The 19,739-nt window shown below is 37.0% G+C and overlaps 1 protein-coding gene across 12 annotated transcripts in view; it reads left to right on the top strand.

Moving 5' to 3' along the window:
• The window catches only part of LRCH2 (leucine rich repeats and calponin homology domain containing 2), a 105,655-nt gene that overhangs the window by 19,159 nt on the left and 66,757 nt on the right, over window positions 1-19,739 (top strand). For all 12 annotated transcript variants that reach the window (XR_011435069.1, XR_011435068.1, XR_011435067.1 and 9 more), the window contains 4 exons: window positions 6,656-6,800; window positions 9,380-9,506; window positions 14,393-14,498; window positions 14,582-14,718. Coding sequence is in view for 8 of the 12 variants with exons in the window: in XM_023634469.2 (XP_023490237.2) it covers window positions 6,656-6,800; window positions 9,380-9,506; window positions 14,393-14,498; window positions 14,582-14,718 (515 nt within the window). In the remaining 4 variants the exon portion in view is untranslated. The remainder of the gene's footprint in view (window positions 1-6,655; window positions 6,801-9,379; window positions 9,507-14,392; window positions 14,499-14,581; window positions 14,719-19,739) is intronic.

Below are 19,739 nucleotides of genomic sequence, written 5' to 3'. Positions count from 1 at the left end.
GGACATTTAAATTGTTTCCAGTTTTCTACTATTTTAAATAATCTTGGCATACATAATTTTTTATGTATTTTTATTTGCTTTCAAAAATTGCTAGAGATTGAATTTTTGGATTAATAGGTATAAACATTTTTTGAGGACTTTGATTCATATTGGCAAATTGCTTTCTAGACAGGTTACCTCATTTTGAATTCCCATCAGTGGTGTATGGAAATGCCCAATTCAAAGTAGCCTTGTCATCACTGAGTAATATCTTTACAAACCTTTAAAGCTGATGGGTAAATTATGGTATCTTATTCTTTACAAATCTTTTGATTAACAGGGAGGTTGAACATATTTTCCTAAGTGTTTTAGCCATTGATAATTTTAATTTTTGGATCTGTTTATGTCCTTGGCCCAGGTTTTACCTATGAGTTGTTGGTATCATTTTGCTTTTTGATAGACTACAGTTTTCCTTTCTTTTTATGTAGCTAAATCTAGAAATCTTTTCATTTGTGAATTATTCCTTTATTTGTTGCTTTGAAAGTCCTTCCCCAATCTAAGTCACTATTCACTAAAATGTTTTTCTAGTTTTTTATGGTTCATTAAATGTTTATCTTTTTCCTCCATCTGGCATTTATTTTAGTAAAACATCTGTCTTTTGAAAATAAAAATTTTTCAAGAACCATTTAATAAATAATACTACAGGCCAAATTTAATTCAAAATGCCAAATTTACAGTACAATACATTTTATAAGTGTTGAAGTATAGTGCCATTCTTAAACATCACTTTGGTGTTTCAGTGTCATTACACTGTTCTTTAGTCATTATTTCTTGGTGAAACTGAAACACTTTGTAGTATTTCCTGCAGACAACTGTGCATAGAGCTGCCCTCTCTGTTTTTTTTTTAATGAAGTCTTGTTCTTCCACATGGCGTAATAGTTGTATGACTCACAGTCCTTTTCTCACTGAGCATGCATGTAATCTGCCCTCCGCTTAGCAGCTGCAGTTTCTCCTTGGAGCATGTGTTTTTGTTTGCACCCTTGCTTCTCAAAGTGCCTGTTCTCCAAAAGAGCCTTCCATTATTGGTTACTGCAGGTCAGTGAGATCTGCTTATTATTATTTCTCATAGTTGGCTTTAAAGTATTTTTTCTTCATTTTTTCTAATATCTACTTTACACTTTTTTTCTCTCCACTGTGCATATGGTTAATATTTTAACTCATCATGGAGTAGCTTAGAAATTCTGTGACCCATACGTCTTACTCATTCAGCAAGGCTTCAGTGTTATAGACTGACTTTTCATTATCTTGTCCTGAATGACAGCACAGCACCCTTCTAGGGAATACTGAATCAAGAAATCACCTGTCTTTGTAGAGGGCATCTGTTGAAAGCAGATGCCAGAGCCATAGGATTGTCGTTTCCCATCAGGCTCCAACATCAGAGTCTCTAATACTTCAAAGACACTCTATTCTTGCATCGAAAGACAGCTGTGGTGCCTCCTGTTTTCATGTTACTTTTGTTTCTAGTCCTGACGTTTCTTTTAGATGGAAAAACAGATAAGGAAGCATTAATATTTGAGAGCATATTAATCAGATTTTACATACAGTGACTCCTCACAATTGAGTAATATCAGTTACTAAAGAGCACAGAAAATTTAATTTTTTCATTTTCATATCAGGAAATAAGTTTTTGATTTGGTTGATTTTTGTGCACTCCCCTAAAGACATATATTTCTGGTGAATATGTTCTATGTCATAAGAACTCAATATAATAGTCAATTTCCATCATTTTATTTAGTATCTTTGTGAACATTGTATATCATGTGCAAGTTGATAATTTTCCCATCGTTTCTCTTGCTTCTAGGGATTTTAGGTTGTTGCAGAAGATTTGCTCATTTTCAATAGCTCTGAAATAATGAAGAATAGTACTGAAGGGATTTTGGCAATGTTTTATAGGTAATCAGTAGAATCAGAATACAGTTCAGATCCAGTCTAGTGGTCACTTGCTAAATAACAGTTATGCCTCCTTTGTCAGTCCGTAAGACTTGTGTGAACTTTTAGATATACCCTAAGCATGATGCAGCATTGATCTCGCCAGAATAGCTTTGTAAAAGTTACAATTTTAGTAGAAGTAAGTGGAGGTGATTCTTTTTACATAGTTCCTTTCACTGAAGTGTTATTATTATCTAAACAGATAATATTTGGTACTAGAGTGGAACAATAATTGGGATTGCTGAGGGTTGGTGTCCAACTGGGCTTTTTAATTACCCTGACACCTGGTGCCTAATTCATAGTGCTTAATGGGATTTTGTTTGAATGAATGGCACAGGCTGCAAGTCAAGTCAGGATGCTACCAGAGAAATAAGGAGAATGAGGCTTGGGAGGTGAGGATCAGTATTTGCCTGCCTGTAGAGGATAGCCCAGACTCCTAAGTGCAGGACCACAGAGAATTTGATACTTCAGATATTTAATTATTTTACCTTGTGTATTCTCTTTGGTGAGGCTGCAACTTCTCGTCCCTGCTCGATAAGGAATGTATATGGTATTATTGGGAGATAATTTTCCATGTGTCTCATGTTTCTGCACATCTTGCGAGTGAGGCACTAACTGCCCTTTGTTCAGGACTATCTTTGGAAGAATGAGATAGTTTGCTTCTCCAGAGCAAAAGACAATCATGCTTATTGTCCAGTAAAATAAAGATAATGTCTCCCTTCAACATGCAAGCATGCTTACTGTCTACTATAAAAGATTCGGGTTCCCTCAGCTCAGAGTTCCTCTCCTGTAATGTGATGTACTGCACGTGAAGGCATCCATCTGTACCCATCTGTGTTGCCCCTGTGGGATTTGGGGGCCAGAGGGAACTGATACAAATATGCATCTCATGCCACTTGCTGTTTTGTGAGTAATAAAGTCCTTTGTCTCTCACACAGGGGTCTCATATCTTCTGCCAGCATCCGTACAACTGTGTTAGGCTAACTTGTTGGTTTAAGTAAAGTCTTAGAGCCTTCAGAGTGCTTGACAGGTACTCAGCATAATTGTTTTGCCTATAAGATGTTACCACCCTTTTGAAGAAACTTGTTTAATTAGTTTTCTTTAATCCTTGTTTATTAAATTGGTTAAAAATATTGAAATATTATTAAGAGTCCACTCTTTAAGGAGCCAAGAAAGCTATGTGTTGGGTCCGACTAAACAGTTCTGAATTGGTAAATTAGGAACAGCTGAGAGCTTTATAATGGTGTTCATTATTTTCTTAACTAAAAATTGAGACTTGAAATAAGATTTATGTTCTGCTTCCTAGTGCAAGAAACAACTAGGACATGAGTATGGTTAGGAGATTTAGAATTTCTCTGACTCTGCTTTGGGGTTCTGATGGAACAGACTGTTTAACCAGCAGCTGGAAGAGGCAAGGAGTGGATTTTCCCCCAGAGCCACTGGAGGGCGTTTGGCCCTGCTGACACCTTCATTTTAGCCCCAGAAGACTCATGTCAGACTTCTCCTCCAGAACTGTGAGAGAATAAATTTCTGTTGTTTTAACTACCAAGTTTGTGGTAACTTGTTACAGCAGCCACAGGAAACTAACATACTTCTTAAAAATAGTTTATCAGAATTAAGAGAAAATGTCTGCAAAATTAAAAAAAAAGTTATATAGCTGTGTATTTTTTTTCTTAAGCAGTAAGGTGGTTTTCTCAGTTAATTAATGTCCTTGGAGAATAGCATCTTTATAACCACTGATGTATTTTTCTTTTGCCTTGGTTTTAACTATAAATCATATCAAGCAGTATTAGCAATAACTCAAACAGTAGACAGACTGCTGTGTACCGTTTCCAGCCTTTCTTCAAAACTCTCCTTGTAAAACTGCTGGGAGCCTGTTAGAGATGTTAATAGATCATTTTAAATAATCTGATCTAAATTATGTTCTGTATCACTCAAGCTTCAGAGGTCAAGGAAGCGGGGAGAGGAGTCAGATGGAATGGAAATCTGTTTGTTGCCTCCCAAGCTGCAGCCACATGAGCCACAGATGGATCCATCTGCTACCCAGTGCAATTTCTGGCCCATTGGCCAGCATTTCTGCCAAAGTATAGAAGACGACTTTCAGAAATTATACTATTGTACTATACTCATTATACTAATTATATTTTTTATCTTATTCAGTGTACAAAAGGGTGTATGGTTTTTGTCACAAATTGTTAAAACTGAAACTAAGATATATGAGTCTTCTTTAGGTGATATTTAACAATACAGATTGCTATAGTCTTTCTTATTTTAGAAAAAATCCTAGACAATGTGTGAAAATCTGACACATTTTTACCTCTGGAAAAACTTATAATAATGAAGTGTGTTGTTGGACCACGTCTTCATCATTAACAGTGATATCTTCATAGAATTTTCTGCTTAAAGAAACATGAGGGTTAAGTGGAGAAATTTCCTTTTTTTTTGTGGGAAAGGTGAAATATCTTTATAATTATCCTTTTCCAAGTCTGGCTTCTTCCCTAAGAAGGCAGGCTTTAAAACTATTGTGAAATTAATCTCCTCATAAAGAATAAATTAGCAATTTTCCTATCTTTAGATGGAACCATATTAAATAAAATACCAATTTTGCATGTATTTCTTGAGTATAATATGTTCGTTATTAGTCACAGTATTCTAGTTGCCCTAGTGCACATGTTAATTAAGTGATTTTTAATGTTATAAAAACTCCCTTATGGTTTAATTGTACGTCACAAGATAAAAAATTTAAATCAGTTTAAATTTTATTCATGATATCTATGTAAAAGTTAATTTTCAGTTTTGAAGGAAAATACGAGATGCTGTTAGTGTGAGATAGTTCAAGAAATTGAGACATAAACTGTTTTGTGTTATTTCCCATCTTTCCTTCCATTTTATTTTTTTGGCACTCTTACTCTGTTTACCCAATTCTTAGAAAGAATGTTTATACAGATTTAAAATCTGAAAAACCCTAGAACAAGATTTCCTTAATTAGAGGCTTTATAATAGCTTGAGTTTTAATTTTGACTTTATTATGCTTTATTTGATTTAACTCCATTAAATTAGGATAATGATTAATTAATTAAGCTACACCATGTATGTTCTCCTTGACTGAGGTAAATAGTATTCCTATGTTTTTAACTAAATAAGTATAATGAACTAGTGTAAGCAAAGTATTTTTCTATGATAAGGTAGCTAATTTGATAATTATTCAGGAAGTGGTTCTCAACAGGGGTAGGGGGCTTTGCACCCCAGGGGACATTTTTTGGCTGCCATGACTAGAGGATATTACTGTTATCTAATGGGTAGATGCCAAGGCTGCTGGTAAGTATCCTACAATGCCCAGGATAGTCTCACACAACAAATAGTTATACAGCCCAAAAGGTTAATAGTGCTTCAGTTGAGAAACACTTTTAGGGTATTTTTTTCAACCTGCCGCATGATGTTCTAAATATTTTTTAAATTTTATTTAACAAGTAAGACTTTAATAGAGGTATAATGGTTATAATAACTCTGTGATTTTATTTTTTGTGGAAACCTGAATGAATGGATGTGTATGTGTGTGTACTTGGAGTAACTTAGGAGAGGAAGGAATCAAGGATGAATGCCAGGGTTCTGGCTTGAGCGACTCACCAGGAGGATATTAGCTGCATTATCTGAGATGAGAGAAACAGATGTGTGGAAGATCTTCAGTTCAGATTTTAAGCTTGTAGAATTTGAGGTCCCTGAGAGATATCAAGAGGAAGTCCTGAAAATCAGAACATAGGTGTTCAGACGTATCTTTAATTTGAAATTTGTCAGTATATGAATATAACTTAGGCCTGGGATTGGATGAAATCACTTATTATTGTGTATATCTTAAGAAGGAAAGAGTACCGTATGCCACAGCCCTTTGGAACACCAGCATTCACAATTTACGTATGGGAGAATCTGGCAAGAGACTAAGAAGTAGCCAGAGAGATAATAGTAAGTGATCCAGAAGTGTAGTCTTCCAAGCCAAGGGAAGAGAAGTGTTTCCAAGTGGAGGAGTAGTTACTGATATGGAGGCTGTTGGTGACCTTGGTGGGCACGAGAGTGAATCGAAACCAAATTCCAGTGGGTTGAGAAGTCCATGGTAAATAAGAAATTTAGTTGTGTTGTATATTTATGTAACTTTAGCTGTGAAGGAGGAAGAAGTAGATGGGAGGGGATGTGGGATGAGAGGAGGTTTTTTTGTGGTTTTAAAGATCAGAGAGAATTTGTTATTGGTATTTTAAAAGATAAATTTAAAAGATAATTGAAGCATATCTAGTATAATTGTTAATAAACTGGCTTTCTATGAGTATATTCCTATATGAATTTTTGTTGTTGTTGTTGAGGAAGATGGTCCCTGAGCTAACATCTGTACCAGTCTTCCTCTATTTTGTACGTGGGATGCTGCCACAGCATGGCTTGATGAGCGATGTGTAGATCGCACCTGGGATCAGAACCCACAAACCCTGGGCCACTAAAGGGGAGCACATCAACTTAACCACTACACCACTAGGCCGGCACCTATATGATATTTTTTTGCCTTCAAGATTATGGTGGATAATATTTTATAATATTTTAAATAGTTGCTTGGATTCTAAGTGATTCAGCAAGTATGAAAATAGTTCTGTTAATTATCATAGATATGGGTATATATTTGACACTCAAATATTTTGTTTTTCAGATCTTTCAAGAAATCGTTTTACAGAAATTCCTTCTGATGTCTGGTTATTTGCACCTCTTGAAACATTAAATTTATATCATAATTGCATCAAAACCATTCCCGAAGCCATTAAAAACCTGCAGATGTTAACATACCTTAACATTAGGTAAGGAAACTTTTGTTTTGGTCATTTTTGCTTTTTATTACAGTTCTAATCCTTTTTTAGTAGCAGAAGAATGTGTTTGGTTTGGCTATGTAGCCTATATTTTTCTCAACAGTATCTTATTTGTATGTTTGTGTCCACTTTACTTTGTGTCTTGTTCTTGAGAGCTGTGCTTCTCAAACTTTAATGTGTGCAGGAATCACCTGGCAATTAAAATGCAGATTATGATTCCATAGGTCTGCACTGGGTCCTGAGTTTCTAACAGGCTCCCTGGTAATGCCCTTGCCTGCTGGTGTTTAGATGACTTTGGGTAGCAAGACTTTAGATCAGAGGTATTTTATTGAAATCATAGCAACACAATACAGATTTATTTATATATACCCTCAGTTAAAGTGAAACATTATAAAGAAACTTCTTGAGTTATATTTTTCACACTTAGGACTTCTTGTTGCTATTTCAAGGATGAATAGATTTGGATGGGAGTGTTGGAACATTAGAAAGTAGATGACAGTTGATGTTAGTAAGTGCTTACTATGTGCCAGACAGTGTTACAAATAGTTTACCCATATTACCTCATCTCATCTTCACACTAACATTTCAAGATATGTGCTGTTATCCCTTCAATGGAGATGAACAAACTGAAGCTCAGAGAGGTTAACTATTTGCCCAAAGTCATATAGATAGATAGGTAGGTAGGTAGGTAGATAGTTAGGTAGATAGATAGCAGGTGGTAGAGCCAAGATTCAAATCTAAGTAATATGACTGTAGAACTCTCATTCTTAGCTATTACCCTATATTTATAACAGAGCAAGTGTTTAATAAGTATAAGAAAAAAATTGCCCTGTCAAATAAGTGACATTGAATTTCAGAAACTGGTATGTTGTGACTTAATTTTAGAATCATTTTCGTGGTTTTTTTTCTTTGTGAGTTGTAAGGGATAATTTTTTTCCCCTCCTTAATGATGTTACTTGTCTAAATTCCCATCTAAGGAAGTAGTAAATATAATTAATATACATAAATAATAATATTCCTTTCTTGCTGTGATATATTAATCCTTATATGTGTCTCCCCCAGTGGTGTCACATGGCAGTACATACTATTTTAACTGAAACCACTTTACACCTTAAAATGTGTGAGAGGAATTTCCTTCCATAGATGTCAGTCATTTTAGTTGCTCCTTTCTCTAATTGGGTACATATCTCCTTGGCCTAGCTTGGGAGAGGTTTGAGGAAAGTGAGGTACTTTTAAGTTTTGTCTTTCTTTTGGTTTCATTTTCTTCTTTTATGGAAAAAAATAATTTGTTAAATATCGAATTACATTTCTGTGTTAACAGTATGGTATATCTTAGAGTAATTTTACTAAAACTTTCTCTGATTCTTTCCTGTTTTGATCTTTAGAAGTTGACTACTGATTTTTGTTTATAGTCACAAAAATTTGTAAACAAACTATAGTGAATAACATTTGTTCTAGTGACTGACTTCCTTTGACTATCTCTAAAACGTGGCAAAAAAGTGAATATTAATGACTTATTAGCTATGTATAAAGAAATTGGATTCTGGAGAAAGCTGACTATGCTACCTTGATGAACCTACTTCTTAAGGGAAGAAAATAAGCCAATGTTTAAACTTGTTTTAGTCAGAGGGAGATTAGGATGTGTTTGTATGTGCGATTATTTTTCCCATTTATTTTATTTTTTATTTTGGTGAAAATATCTTGAGAGGCTCGAAGATGATTTTTAAGTTCTTGCTCTCTTCTTGTATACTACCTCCTTTTTGGGTGGAATCCTGCAGGAAGATCCTTGTGTGTTCCAGACAGACCCCTCTCCCAAAGGATCCTCCTTTATCCCCAGAATGTCAAAGCTTGTGACACCCCCCGCCATATTTGACATTCCAGCAGCCTGGCCAGGATTGCTGACCTAGGGGCCTTGTCTTTTTTTTTTAAGTCTGTGTCACGTGATTAAAGACACTCAAAAGAGTGATTCGGAGTTTTTGAGAACTGGTGGTGTGTAGGATAATATTATAGGTAACAGCACAGGCTTTGCAGTTGGCTGTGCCTTGGCAAGTCACTTAAACAGTTTTAACCTTTGTTTTCTTATTCATATAATGAAGATAATAATACTACCCATCTTGTAGGGCTAATGTGAGGATTAAATGAAATAGTGCGAGTAAGCATTTTAGCCTGATACAAAGTAAGCACTCATTAAACGATAGTTGTTATTATTATTTATTTTTTTGAGGAAGATTAGCCTTGAGCTAACTACTGCCAATCCTCCTCTTTTTTGCTGGGGAAGACTGGCCCTGAGCTAACATCCGTGCCCGTCTTCCTCTGCTTTATATGTGGGACGCCTACTACAGCATGGCTTTTGCCAAGCGGTGCCATGTCCGCACCCGGGATCGGAACTGGCGAACCCCAGGCTGCCGAGAAGCGGAACGTGCGAACTTAACCGCTGCCCCACCGGGGCAGCCCCTGATAGTTATTATTTAGTGAAAACTTACTTACTTTGAGGTGATTTGTTCTTTTTCAACATAACGTATCAAGTTTCAGACGTATTTCTCATAATGAGACTTTCTTATTCTTTTCAGTCGAAATCTTCTGTCAACATTGCCAAAATACCTATTTGATCTTCCCCTTAAAGTTTTGGTCGTCAGTAATAATAAACTGGTATCCATTCCAGAAGAAATTGGGAAGTTAAAAGATTTAATGGAATTGGTGAGTAAAATAGTTATATTGATTGTATCTAATATGCATAATACATACCTTTATATTTTGGGAGATTACTGCTTCCTTTATGGGATTTCAGTGTAATTATTTTACAAAAAGAATAATTTGGTATATGCCTAAGGTCACTTTAGTAAAATTTTGAGATATCATTGCTTATGCCTGATCTTAAGCTCACAGTCACAGTAAAAGCCTGGTGGTTCCTCGGTCCTAGTGAGGTCAGAAGGCTTACTTACAAGTCTTAAGAAATGCTTTTCAAATAAGTAAGCATTTATCTATCCATTTTGTGGACAATAAAGGTCTTAGACCAGGAAAAGATACAGGATTGATTTTTCTTTCAAAGGTTTTACAGGGCCACTATAAGAGCCTCAGAGGAAAGGATAAAAGAAGAGAGTGCAAACATTAGAATAAACAAAATAGCTCTTCCTCTCCTCTATCCTCCTGCGATTTTATAACACTTTTGAGACCAAGGTAAATGGAAAGAGGTCATTTCCATTTATACAGTTGGTTGGAGAAATCTAGGAATAATTTAAGTTACTTTGAACATAACATTTTGGGTATTAAAGGACATTGAACTCTGGGAGAAACATAATCAGATCTTCAAAGCATTGAGCTGTTTTCACATCTTTCTGTCACTTCCATCTCATACAATATACCATGCTGTTCATTTTTACTTTCTGTTTTATCTTGAGTAGTACTTTCCCAATACATAGGTATTTTAAAAGTATTCTTTTTTTAAAATTTTTTTTTAAAGATTTTATTTTTTCCTTTTTCTCCCCAAAGCCCCTGGTACATAGTTGTATATTCTTCGTTGTGTGTCCATCTAGTTGTGGCATGTGGGACGCTGCCTCAGCGTGGTTTGATGAGCAGTGTCATGTCCGCACCCAGGATTCGAACCAACGAAACACTGGGCCGCCTGCAGCGGAGCGCGCGAACTTAACCGCTCGGCCACGGGGCCAGCCCCTAAAAGTATTCTTAAGTATGAGTTTATTATGTGTGGAGGGCCAAAAGTTTTCTTGAGGAACTTACCTACAATTTTATAATGGGAAATTAATGCACAAATAGAATGTACTGAACAGGAATTTGAGGAATGTCTTTCTTCATTAAGGAATACCTGCATGTGCAATTAGAACACAAGGAAACTTCCTTGAACTTAGTCTTGTTATGTTTTAGAACCATAAAATTTTAAGATTGGAAGAAATCTTATAAGTGATCAGATATAACCACTTCCTAATGCAGGAATCCCTGGCACATCTAGTTGTATGTTTTCGGTGGTGGACAAATCTTTTTGTGTGTGTGTCTGAGGCAGCCCTAATTCTCTTTTTGCAAAACTCTATCATCTTTCTTATTTTGAACTAAAATACATGCCCCTGGGGCTGGCCCAGTGGTGTAGTGGTTAAGTTCGTACACTCCAATTCGGCGGCCCGAGGTTTGCTGGTTTGGATCCTGGGAGCGGATCTACACACTGCTCTTCAAGCCGTGCTGTGGCAGCATCTCACATAGAAGAAGTAGAAGGACTTATAACTAGGATATACAACTATGTACTGGGGCTTTGGGGAGAAAAAAATAAATAAAAAGAGGAAGATTGGTAACAGATGTTAGCTCAGGGTCAGTCTTCCTCACCAAAAAAAAAAAAAAAAAAAAAAATACATGCCCTATCACTTTTATCCAACGGTCCTGGGACTACCATATGAAGAAGTATAGATAATGACAATTTCTCTTCCATTCAGATATTTGTGATCTATTGTTTGTCTACTCTCCATTTTACCAAACTCTTAAGACCTGTTTTTCTATAGCTTATACATATTTACTACTTTTATTCCTTTCTATGTTTTCTATATTTCTGTTCTTTATTGCTTTTTATTTTTAGCTATGTCTATCCTGAAAATGTTCTCTTTTATTAAATTCTCTTTTAATATTATACTCACAAATGAACAGAAGATTCCAGATGTGATCTAACAAATTCATGATAAAAGGGGACTATTACTTTCTTTGACCTGGACACTGTTAATATTTTTAAAGATTTCATAAATATTGTACTTTAAGATTCTATGGCTCTGTAATTTCTTTTTCTTTCTTTTTTTTTCCATTCAGTTTTTGGCTCTGTGTTCTAAATTATATTACATGAGGTAGTTTTTGGATAAGTGAAATTTCAAAAATATTTAGTGTTTTTAGATTTATTCTAATGTTTTTATTTAAATAAAATATTTTAAAAATATTAAATGCCATTATTTTACTAGGCACTATAAACATATTATGCTTTAAACTCTTGACATCAGTAACAGTGGATAGATAGAATGACTAATTGGCAACTGTAAATCACATAATGAATTTTTGGATATTACCTGTCACTGGAACATTTTCCCATGACACTGTTCCACGAGAATGTGGTAGCCAACTACAGTGAAATTATGTCATTAGAACCCTAGGGAATACTCTTAAGTCTCAGGTCTCCAGTCTCCAACAGAGTATTCTATAGCGTGCCCATTGGTGAGTGGGTCAGTTTCCTACACCTGGGTTTATTTTTTTCCTGGGAAATGGCAGCTATTCTATCAAATTTCTATGGATCTTCTATATGGAAGTCTTCTGTATTAGACACCTTTGGGAGGAAGCAATAGAATTTACTTTAAAGGGCATTTTCCCAAAATTTTGTTATCTGTCATTTGGATAATAACCCATTCTCAACACAGCAGGTAAGGTGATCCTGTCAAAACAAAAGTTAGATCATGTCATACCTCTGTTTAAAAGTTTCTGGTTCTTGCTCACATCTCTGAGTAAAAGCCAAAGTCATACCCCTCCCCCGAGCCTAGTCTTCCCCTTGCCCACTTCCCTCTAGTTGTACTAGATCCCCTTGCTGTTCTTAGTACATGTCTGACATGTTTTGCCTAAGAGCCTTTACATTTATTGTTCCTTCTGTCTGGAATATTTCTCTTATATATTGGCATGGCTCTGTTACTGCACAAAATTGGAGTTCTTTTGCCTGATGCACATAAACAAGCCAGTTAATTATGGGATCAGCATTTGGGAATAGAGATCAGCTTTATTCTGCGAGATCAGTCTTCAGGGAGACAGGGGGCCTGTGCCCTCGGGTCTGTCTCTCCAATTCAGGACTTGGGATGAAATTTAAGAAGTTTGGGAGAACAGGCTGTCATGCAGAAACACTGGTGGGACGGCTTTTGCTTGGTGGGTTTCAAGCATTTATGGTAAGCTTCTAGACATTTATGACAGGGTTCTAAACATTTATGATGGGTTTCTAAACATTTATGATGGGATTCTAAACATTTATGTTGAGGTTCTAAACATTTATGGTAAGATGGGAGAGGGCTTTTAACACTGAATCTTCCTGAATGATGGACTCCTCGCTTTTGATAAGAGTCTGACTTGTAAATTCTGGTTGTGTCTTGGTCCTTTGCTTCTGTGGGGAGGAGAATCTTTGCTTCTGCAGTCATTTCAGGTCAAGATTTCTTCTTCTGTGCATGCTCTGGCTGCGTGACTTTGCAAATTTTCTGAAAGGCAATTCTTAGTCCCTCTGTTGATAAGATGGGGTCAGTTGAACTGGTCTTGGAGGGCCTGCGGTTACAGCTCATGCTCTCAGCTCTGACAATACCACTCAAACATCAGTTTCTCTATGAGACTGTCTAAATTGCTGATATCGCTCCACACTACTACTAGCACTGCCATTTTCCTTTACCCTGCTTTTTCTTTTTAATAGCACTTATCATCCTCTAGCATATTATATATTCTGTTCTCCTTGCTAGAATGTAAGCTCCATAAGGAGCTATAAGGCAGGAATTTTTTGTTTTATTCCTTGATGTGTCCCAGGCACCTAGAACAGTGCCTAGCAGGTAGTTGGTATTTGATAAATATTTGTTGTTGAATGAAGATGCCTTAGATATAGGTTGAAAGAATATGTAGGATGCATTTTTCTAATCATCTATAGCTTTATTGGATTCTTCCCTATATAGCATTAATATTCTTTTGAATTTACCTTCCTGCCTTTTTTACTTTTGATAAAACTGAATGTATATGCCGCTCCTCTCCCTTCAAGCTATTATCATTTCCAGTGGAAATTGGAAATTGAGGGAAGTTGCAGTAGAGTATGAATTTCATTTGCAGTGTGTCTAGAATGATTGCCGTCTGAGATCTTTTTGTAGCTTTTTCTTCCCTTTTTGTTGATGTGGTAATAAGAAAGGGGAGGCAGAGGAGTGCACAGTTAACTTAAGCTGTTCTTTCTCCTCTTATTATGGAAAGGTGGTATTGTCTACCTTTAAATCAGGACTTACATTTTAATTTAACCCTAATACATTTCTGATTCAGATCTCCCAGAATGTCTTTGGATTATGATGTGAGACACAAAAATTTATGCTTCTAACCCTTCATGTTTTATATCTCTTTGAGGAAGAGGTTTAGTTAAATCCATCCTGACCATTGTCTTCGGTTCTTCAGCTCACATCTGTAAATCCTTGACCTTCTCAGCTTTTGCCCAACCAGGTATCTCAAAACAACTGCTATAGCTGACGGATTATCACAATGATGGATAGTTGTCTTTTATCTTACCTCTGAATGAAGAGCACCTGGATCATCCTTATTTCTGGTTTCAGTTGGTGAGAGTGGTCTTTAGTTGAGATTTTCAAAAGGCTGACTTATGTAGTGTTAAGTTATAACCTCAAATTTTTGCACAGAAAAGCTGATGTAACTGTGCTGGATTGACTTCATGATGTAATCTGAATAGAAATCTGCCAGATAATCTGTCTTTAGAGAAATGACATGAGAGGTAACTTTTTCTAGCTATTAGCCGTGTACTTTAATTTAAAAATTGAAATGTATCTATATTTCTCGGTTAGTTTCTTATAATTGTATTTTCTTGTTTTCCTTAGGATATTAGCTGCAATGAGATTCAGGTCCTTCCCCAACAAATGGGAAAATTACATTCACTTAGAGAGCTAAATATAAGAAGAAATAATCTTCATGTGTTGCCAGATGGTAAGATACTCACTATTTTTACTGACATGAATAAGAGAGTAAATATGTAAAGTTTAATTTAATTATTTTTCATTTCTGAACAGAATTAGGAGATCTTCCCCTAGTCAAGCTGGATTTCTCTTGTAATAAAGTGACCGAAATTCCAGTTTGTTACAGGAAGCTGCATCATTTACAAGTAATAGTTTTGGATAACAATCCGTTGCAAGTACCACCAGCACAGGTTTGTGATAAAAGTATGATACTTATTTCTTCTATTTTTATTCATAATTATATCTGTTACTGGTAAATCAAAAAGCATCAGCATTAGGAGGCAATTTGTTACTGAGATATTACTGTCTAAAGGAGTTTTTCTGAGAAGTGACTTTTTCATTTTGATAGGAGTTTTAGCTTAGTTTTTAGAGAATGGGATTTGGAAAACCCAAGTATCAACTCTCTGCTTGTGAACTGAGAATTCTGGTTGTCAATGTTATTTTAAAAGGATAGACTATGGAGTCTCTCCACCTTTGTCCTACTTAGGTGTATATCTACTTGAGATTAGTTGTGTGATTGATTGGAGCACATTCTTAGCACTGATAGATGGCATCATAACAGAAAGAACAAGATACAAGTGGAAAAGTATTAATTCAGATTTTTAGTTTGAGGATAAAAACCATGTGGAATCCACTAAAATGTAAAGGAATACATTATGATATAAACCCATAAGGACAAAGAATGAGAGAGAAGAGGACAGCGGGAAAGAAGAGGACAACAGAATTTTGGAAAATGGAAAATAGGTGTAGTAGCGGTGACTAGGGACTCTACTTACACTGCACGAGAGCATCTGGCTGAGGAGGCACATGGCTGTGAAACACCAGCTTGCACTCTACTCTCAAGCTGTGTGCTCTGGCACAGGGTTTGCATACATCCAGGGTTCCCTTTTTCTTCCTACAAAGGTACATTCCACTCATGCCAAAGGAGGTGCCTTTTCTAATTCACAAAAAGGCTGGCTGGGGTCCCCATAGTAGCTGGCTTAGCAGGAGGGGGAAAGCTGAAACTTGTGTCTTCTGTGGGAGAAGGCAACAAGCAACTAGTTGATTTACAGTGTTAAATCTGGGAATGGCTTGGGTATTGGAGGAAACATGTAACTCTGAATATAGGGTTGAAAGACTGAAAACTTGAAAGTCTGTAGAATTGTCTAAGGCAGCGCTGTCCAGTAGAACTTCCTGAGTGATGGGAATGTTCTGTAATCTGTTCTGGCCAGTGCCATAGCCACTTGCCACATGTGGCTATTGATTACCTGAAATATGGCTAGTGTGACTAAGGAACCAAATGTTTAAATTTAATTTAATTTTGATTAAATTTAAATAGCTTCATGTGACCAGTGGCTACTGTAGGGATGGAAGAAATTTTCCTCTACCCTTCCAGCTTCTTCTGGCTGGTCTAAGAATTAAATTGACATGAGTCAGAATAACAGGAGAAAGTCAAACAAAGTCTAATAACATGTATACATGGGAGAAACCCAGGAAAACTGAGTAACTTGCCAAAATGGCCAAAACCACCACCTTAAATACCATTTTCAGCTAACAACAAAAGAGAATGTTGAGGTAGTGATTTGGGACTTCAAAGAGAAGGAGGGCAATTCACATGCAGATGGAAAAGCAAATGTTTGGTAAACAAATGTCATGCCTTGCAGACACAATGAGACATGGAGAGGACTCTGATCAAATGGGCCTTGTTAGGTTCCTCCCTGTCTATCATACCTAATTCATATTATACTATAGTTGTCTATGGTGATAGCTCCTTCCTAGAACAGACCTCCTATTTTAAATTCTTTTAGGCAGTTAGGGGGAAGGTCAAAGTTTCTTCCTGAATCTTGTTCTTAAGAATAAGCCAAAGAGATACATTTTGGGGTTGCAAATTCTGTTCTACAGTCACGCCTTTGAAACTTCCCCAAGAAATTCCACAGTCCAGAAGCTGAGTTGGTAGATTGTTGCATCTCATTGAACCAGTCTCTTAGTCCTGGCAGTAGGTCAGACCAATTAAATTTATTTCATGAGGCAGTGAGTCAGGTGGGCTTCCAAAGTTAGGCCTATATTGTGTAAGCAAGCAATCAGATATTTAATAAGAGACATTTCTATGGAAACAAAAGAAAGACAAAGATTAATGGTTAGAGCAAATTTTAAATGAGTTTCTGAGCCCAGCGGACAGCCAGTCAAGATTTCTAAATGTCAGGTTGAAGCATCTTTTGCAGTTTGAAATGTCTCTGATGGTGTCATTGGGTTTTCAGGTATCTTTCTGAGTGGCTTAAACAGCAACAGGCATGAAGATTGCCTAAACATGGGCTATTGTGGTGATCTCTCTTAAGTTTATATCAAGTTGTTCAGCTTCAGTTTCCAGGGCTTCATGAAAAAGGCTAGTTTCAGTTCTCAATGATTCCAAAACAAAAGGATGGGAAAAAATTGAAAACATTAGTTTGGAGATTTGTGGCCAGACATTTGAGAAAACTAGAAGAATTTAGGATACAGTCCAGTTTACAGATAGAAAACAAAAACCTCAAAGACAATTAACAAACTAGAATCTAATATCCACAAAGGTGTGCTACTGAAACATAATTTTTCTCTCTAAAATCACTCTCATTCCTACCAAAGATAGCCAAATTAAGACTAATTTGTTTGCAAAATAAGTCTAGTTTTAATTAACAAGTCCAAAATTTACACCCTCGGATTCTTGCCCCTAGCTCCACAGCCACATGACTGCCTCTCACTTGCCTTAGCAGAAGCCTGGGGTTTACTCTGAGGAGTAGGTAGATTCACTCAGATTCTCTCCCTCAGCTCAGCAGCCAAGTGACTGTCACTCCTTACCTCAGTAGAAGCCTGGAGTTTACTTTTTAGAGCAGTGCTGTCCATTGGAACTTTCTGTGGTGATGGAAATGTTCTGTATCAGCTCTGTCCAGTATGGTAGCCACAAGTGGCTGTTGAGTACTTGAGAGCACATAATGTGACTGAAGAATTTGAATTTTTAGTTTTACTTAGATTTAATTAATTTAAATTTAAATGGCCACATGTGGTTAGTGGCTACTATATTGGACAGCACAATTGTAGAGAGAGTGAACCAGTTAGGTGCTCCAGGTACAGGAATGGGCAGGAGTGAGATCTCATACTGAAAACAGTGAATGATTACATACTGAATGTTGGGACCCTCTGTTAGACTTCTCTTGCTTGGCTCCCAGAATGCTTGCAGCCTGTCTTATATATCTCAGGCAGGATTGGTGGATTTCTCTCTTGGTAAACTGACTAGGAGAAAAGACCTACATGCATACTGATCTTTGGGGGTCCCCTGATAAAATGAGCAGTCCCTGTCTGATGACTAGACAGTGGGGCTCACCATTGATAAACTTCCCTCTACATACGCAGAGCTTCCAGTTGTTCTGTTTTAGTCTTCAAAATGCACAGACAGCCACGGATCACTAGACATTGCAGGAATAATCTCTAACATGAAAGACAGAGACCAAAACACTGAAAGGCCTCCGTTGAAACAAAATGGATCACATTCATAGGAGTGGTAATCAGAATGATTTCTCAGCAGCAGCACATGAAGCTGGAGGATGTTAGAACGATGTCTTCACAGACTGAGGGAATATTTCCAACTTTCTCTGCTCAAACTATCAGTCAAGTGTGAGGTAGGAAAAAAGTTTCAAACATGTAAGGTCTCAGAAATTTTAGCTCTCATGCATCCTTTAGTAGGAAACTAGCAGAGGGTGTGCTATATCAAAATGTGGAAGTAAATTAGGAAAGAGGAATTCTTCACCTTCTTGAATACCTATAATTCTTATGTTGCATTTCCTCATTGAGTCGGATATTTCTTGGAGACCTTCTTCATTTCTTTTTAGTCTTAGTTCTCTCTCCTCCTTTGTCTGGAGCATTTCAACATGTCTATCTTTGATTATGCTGATTTGTTCCTCTATGATATCCACTCGAGCATTCAGGGAATCCGTATTTTATTTTATTTCTTCCATTGTGTCTTTCATCTCTAATATTTCTGATCGATTCTTCTTTATAGTTTCAATCTCTTTTGTGAAGTAGCTCCTGAACTCGTTGAATTGTTTCTCTATATTCAATTTTACCTCCTTGAGTTTTTTGATGATACCTATTTTGAATTCATTGTCGTTTAGGTTACATATTTCTGTGTCCCCAGGACTGAGTTCCAGGTGCTTGTCCTTTTCTCTCTGGTCTGGAGATTTGGTGTAGTGTCTGATGTTGGAAGGTCGGCTCTTTCTCCATTATTCGGTTGCAGTTACAGCCTATCGCCACTGGGTGGGGGTCAAGAGCCACGTATTCTGAGCCCTCCACCTCCAATGGAGATGGCATGGCACAGGGCGGGGCAGGGCAAGGGTGCTTTCTCCAGTGTGCAGTCCAGGATTTTTCGATCAGCTCTCAGTATCTGGTCTCCTGGGGTCTTGGCTTGATGAGGCCACCCTGCCCGAAAGCTTTCACCCTGTTAAAGGGCTTCCCTCTAGGCTGCAAGGGCCTTAGGGAGTCCTGGGTGATCCTGAGAATGAGCGATCCCTCTCCCACTCCTTCCCTAACGGAGCCTCCCACAGCAGCAATTGCAGTCTTTAGGGGAGGGAGCGAAGTTCTCTCTTACCCCATTCCAGCTCCTCTGAGGCTTCAGCCTCTCCACGCTCCGTCGTGTGGCTGTGTGTCTCTCTGTGGTTTTTGTGTTGTTAGGATATCTTCTGTTGGAGTATGGTTGCCCCTTTTTGTTGTATGTTGGAGGGAAGAGAGTCCCGGGCAAGTTCACCCCTCCATGATGCCCATGTCACTCCAAGAAAGAGAAATTCTTCATGTCCAAGATTGAGAGGTATGCTTAGGCCTAGAGAACAGTCAGTCAGTTTGGATTATGGGGTTCTTTCCAAAAGGAAAAAAGAAAGAAACTGATAGATAACTTGATGTGTTGGTCAATATGGAGAGATGTTTTAAAGCTCTGTCAGAGAGTCAAGAATGAATTAGTAATAGGCATACAGAAAATTATGCAAAGAAAAAAATGGGTCAGTTTAGTCACTTTAGGAAAAATGGAGAATACTCTATGTGGTTTATCTGTGAATTTTTTTCTTGGTCTTAATATGGTAAATACTGGATTTTGATTTAATGAAAAATTGTAACATAGTTATAATAATAGCAAAGATTTATGTAGCACTTGCTGTGCTCCAGGCTCTGTCGAAAATGCTTTATGTGCATTAACTCATTTAATTCTTATAGTAAC

This window comes from Equus caballus, chromosome X, assembly GCF_041296265.1.
Source record: "Equus caballus isolate H_3958 breed thoroughbred chromosome X, TB-T2T, whole genome shotgun sequence".
Taxonomy (NCBI): Eukaryota; Metazoa; Chordata; class Mammalia; order Perissodactyla; family Equidae; genus Equus; species Equus caballus.
Note: the sequence above shows the minus strand (reverse complement) of the source record. Positions and strands in the feature narration are given on the sequence as shown.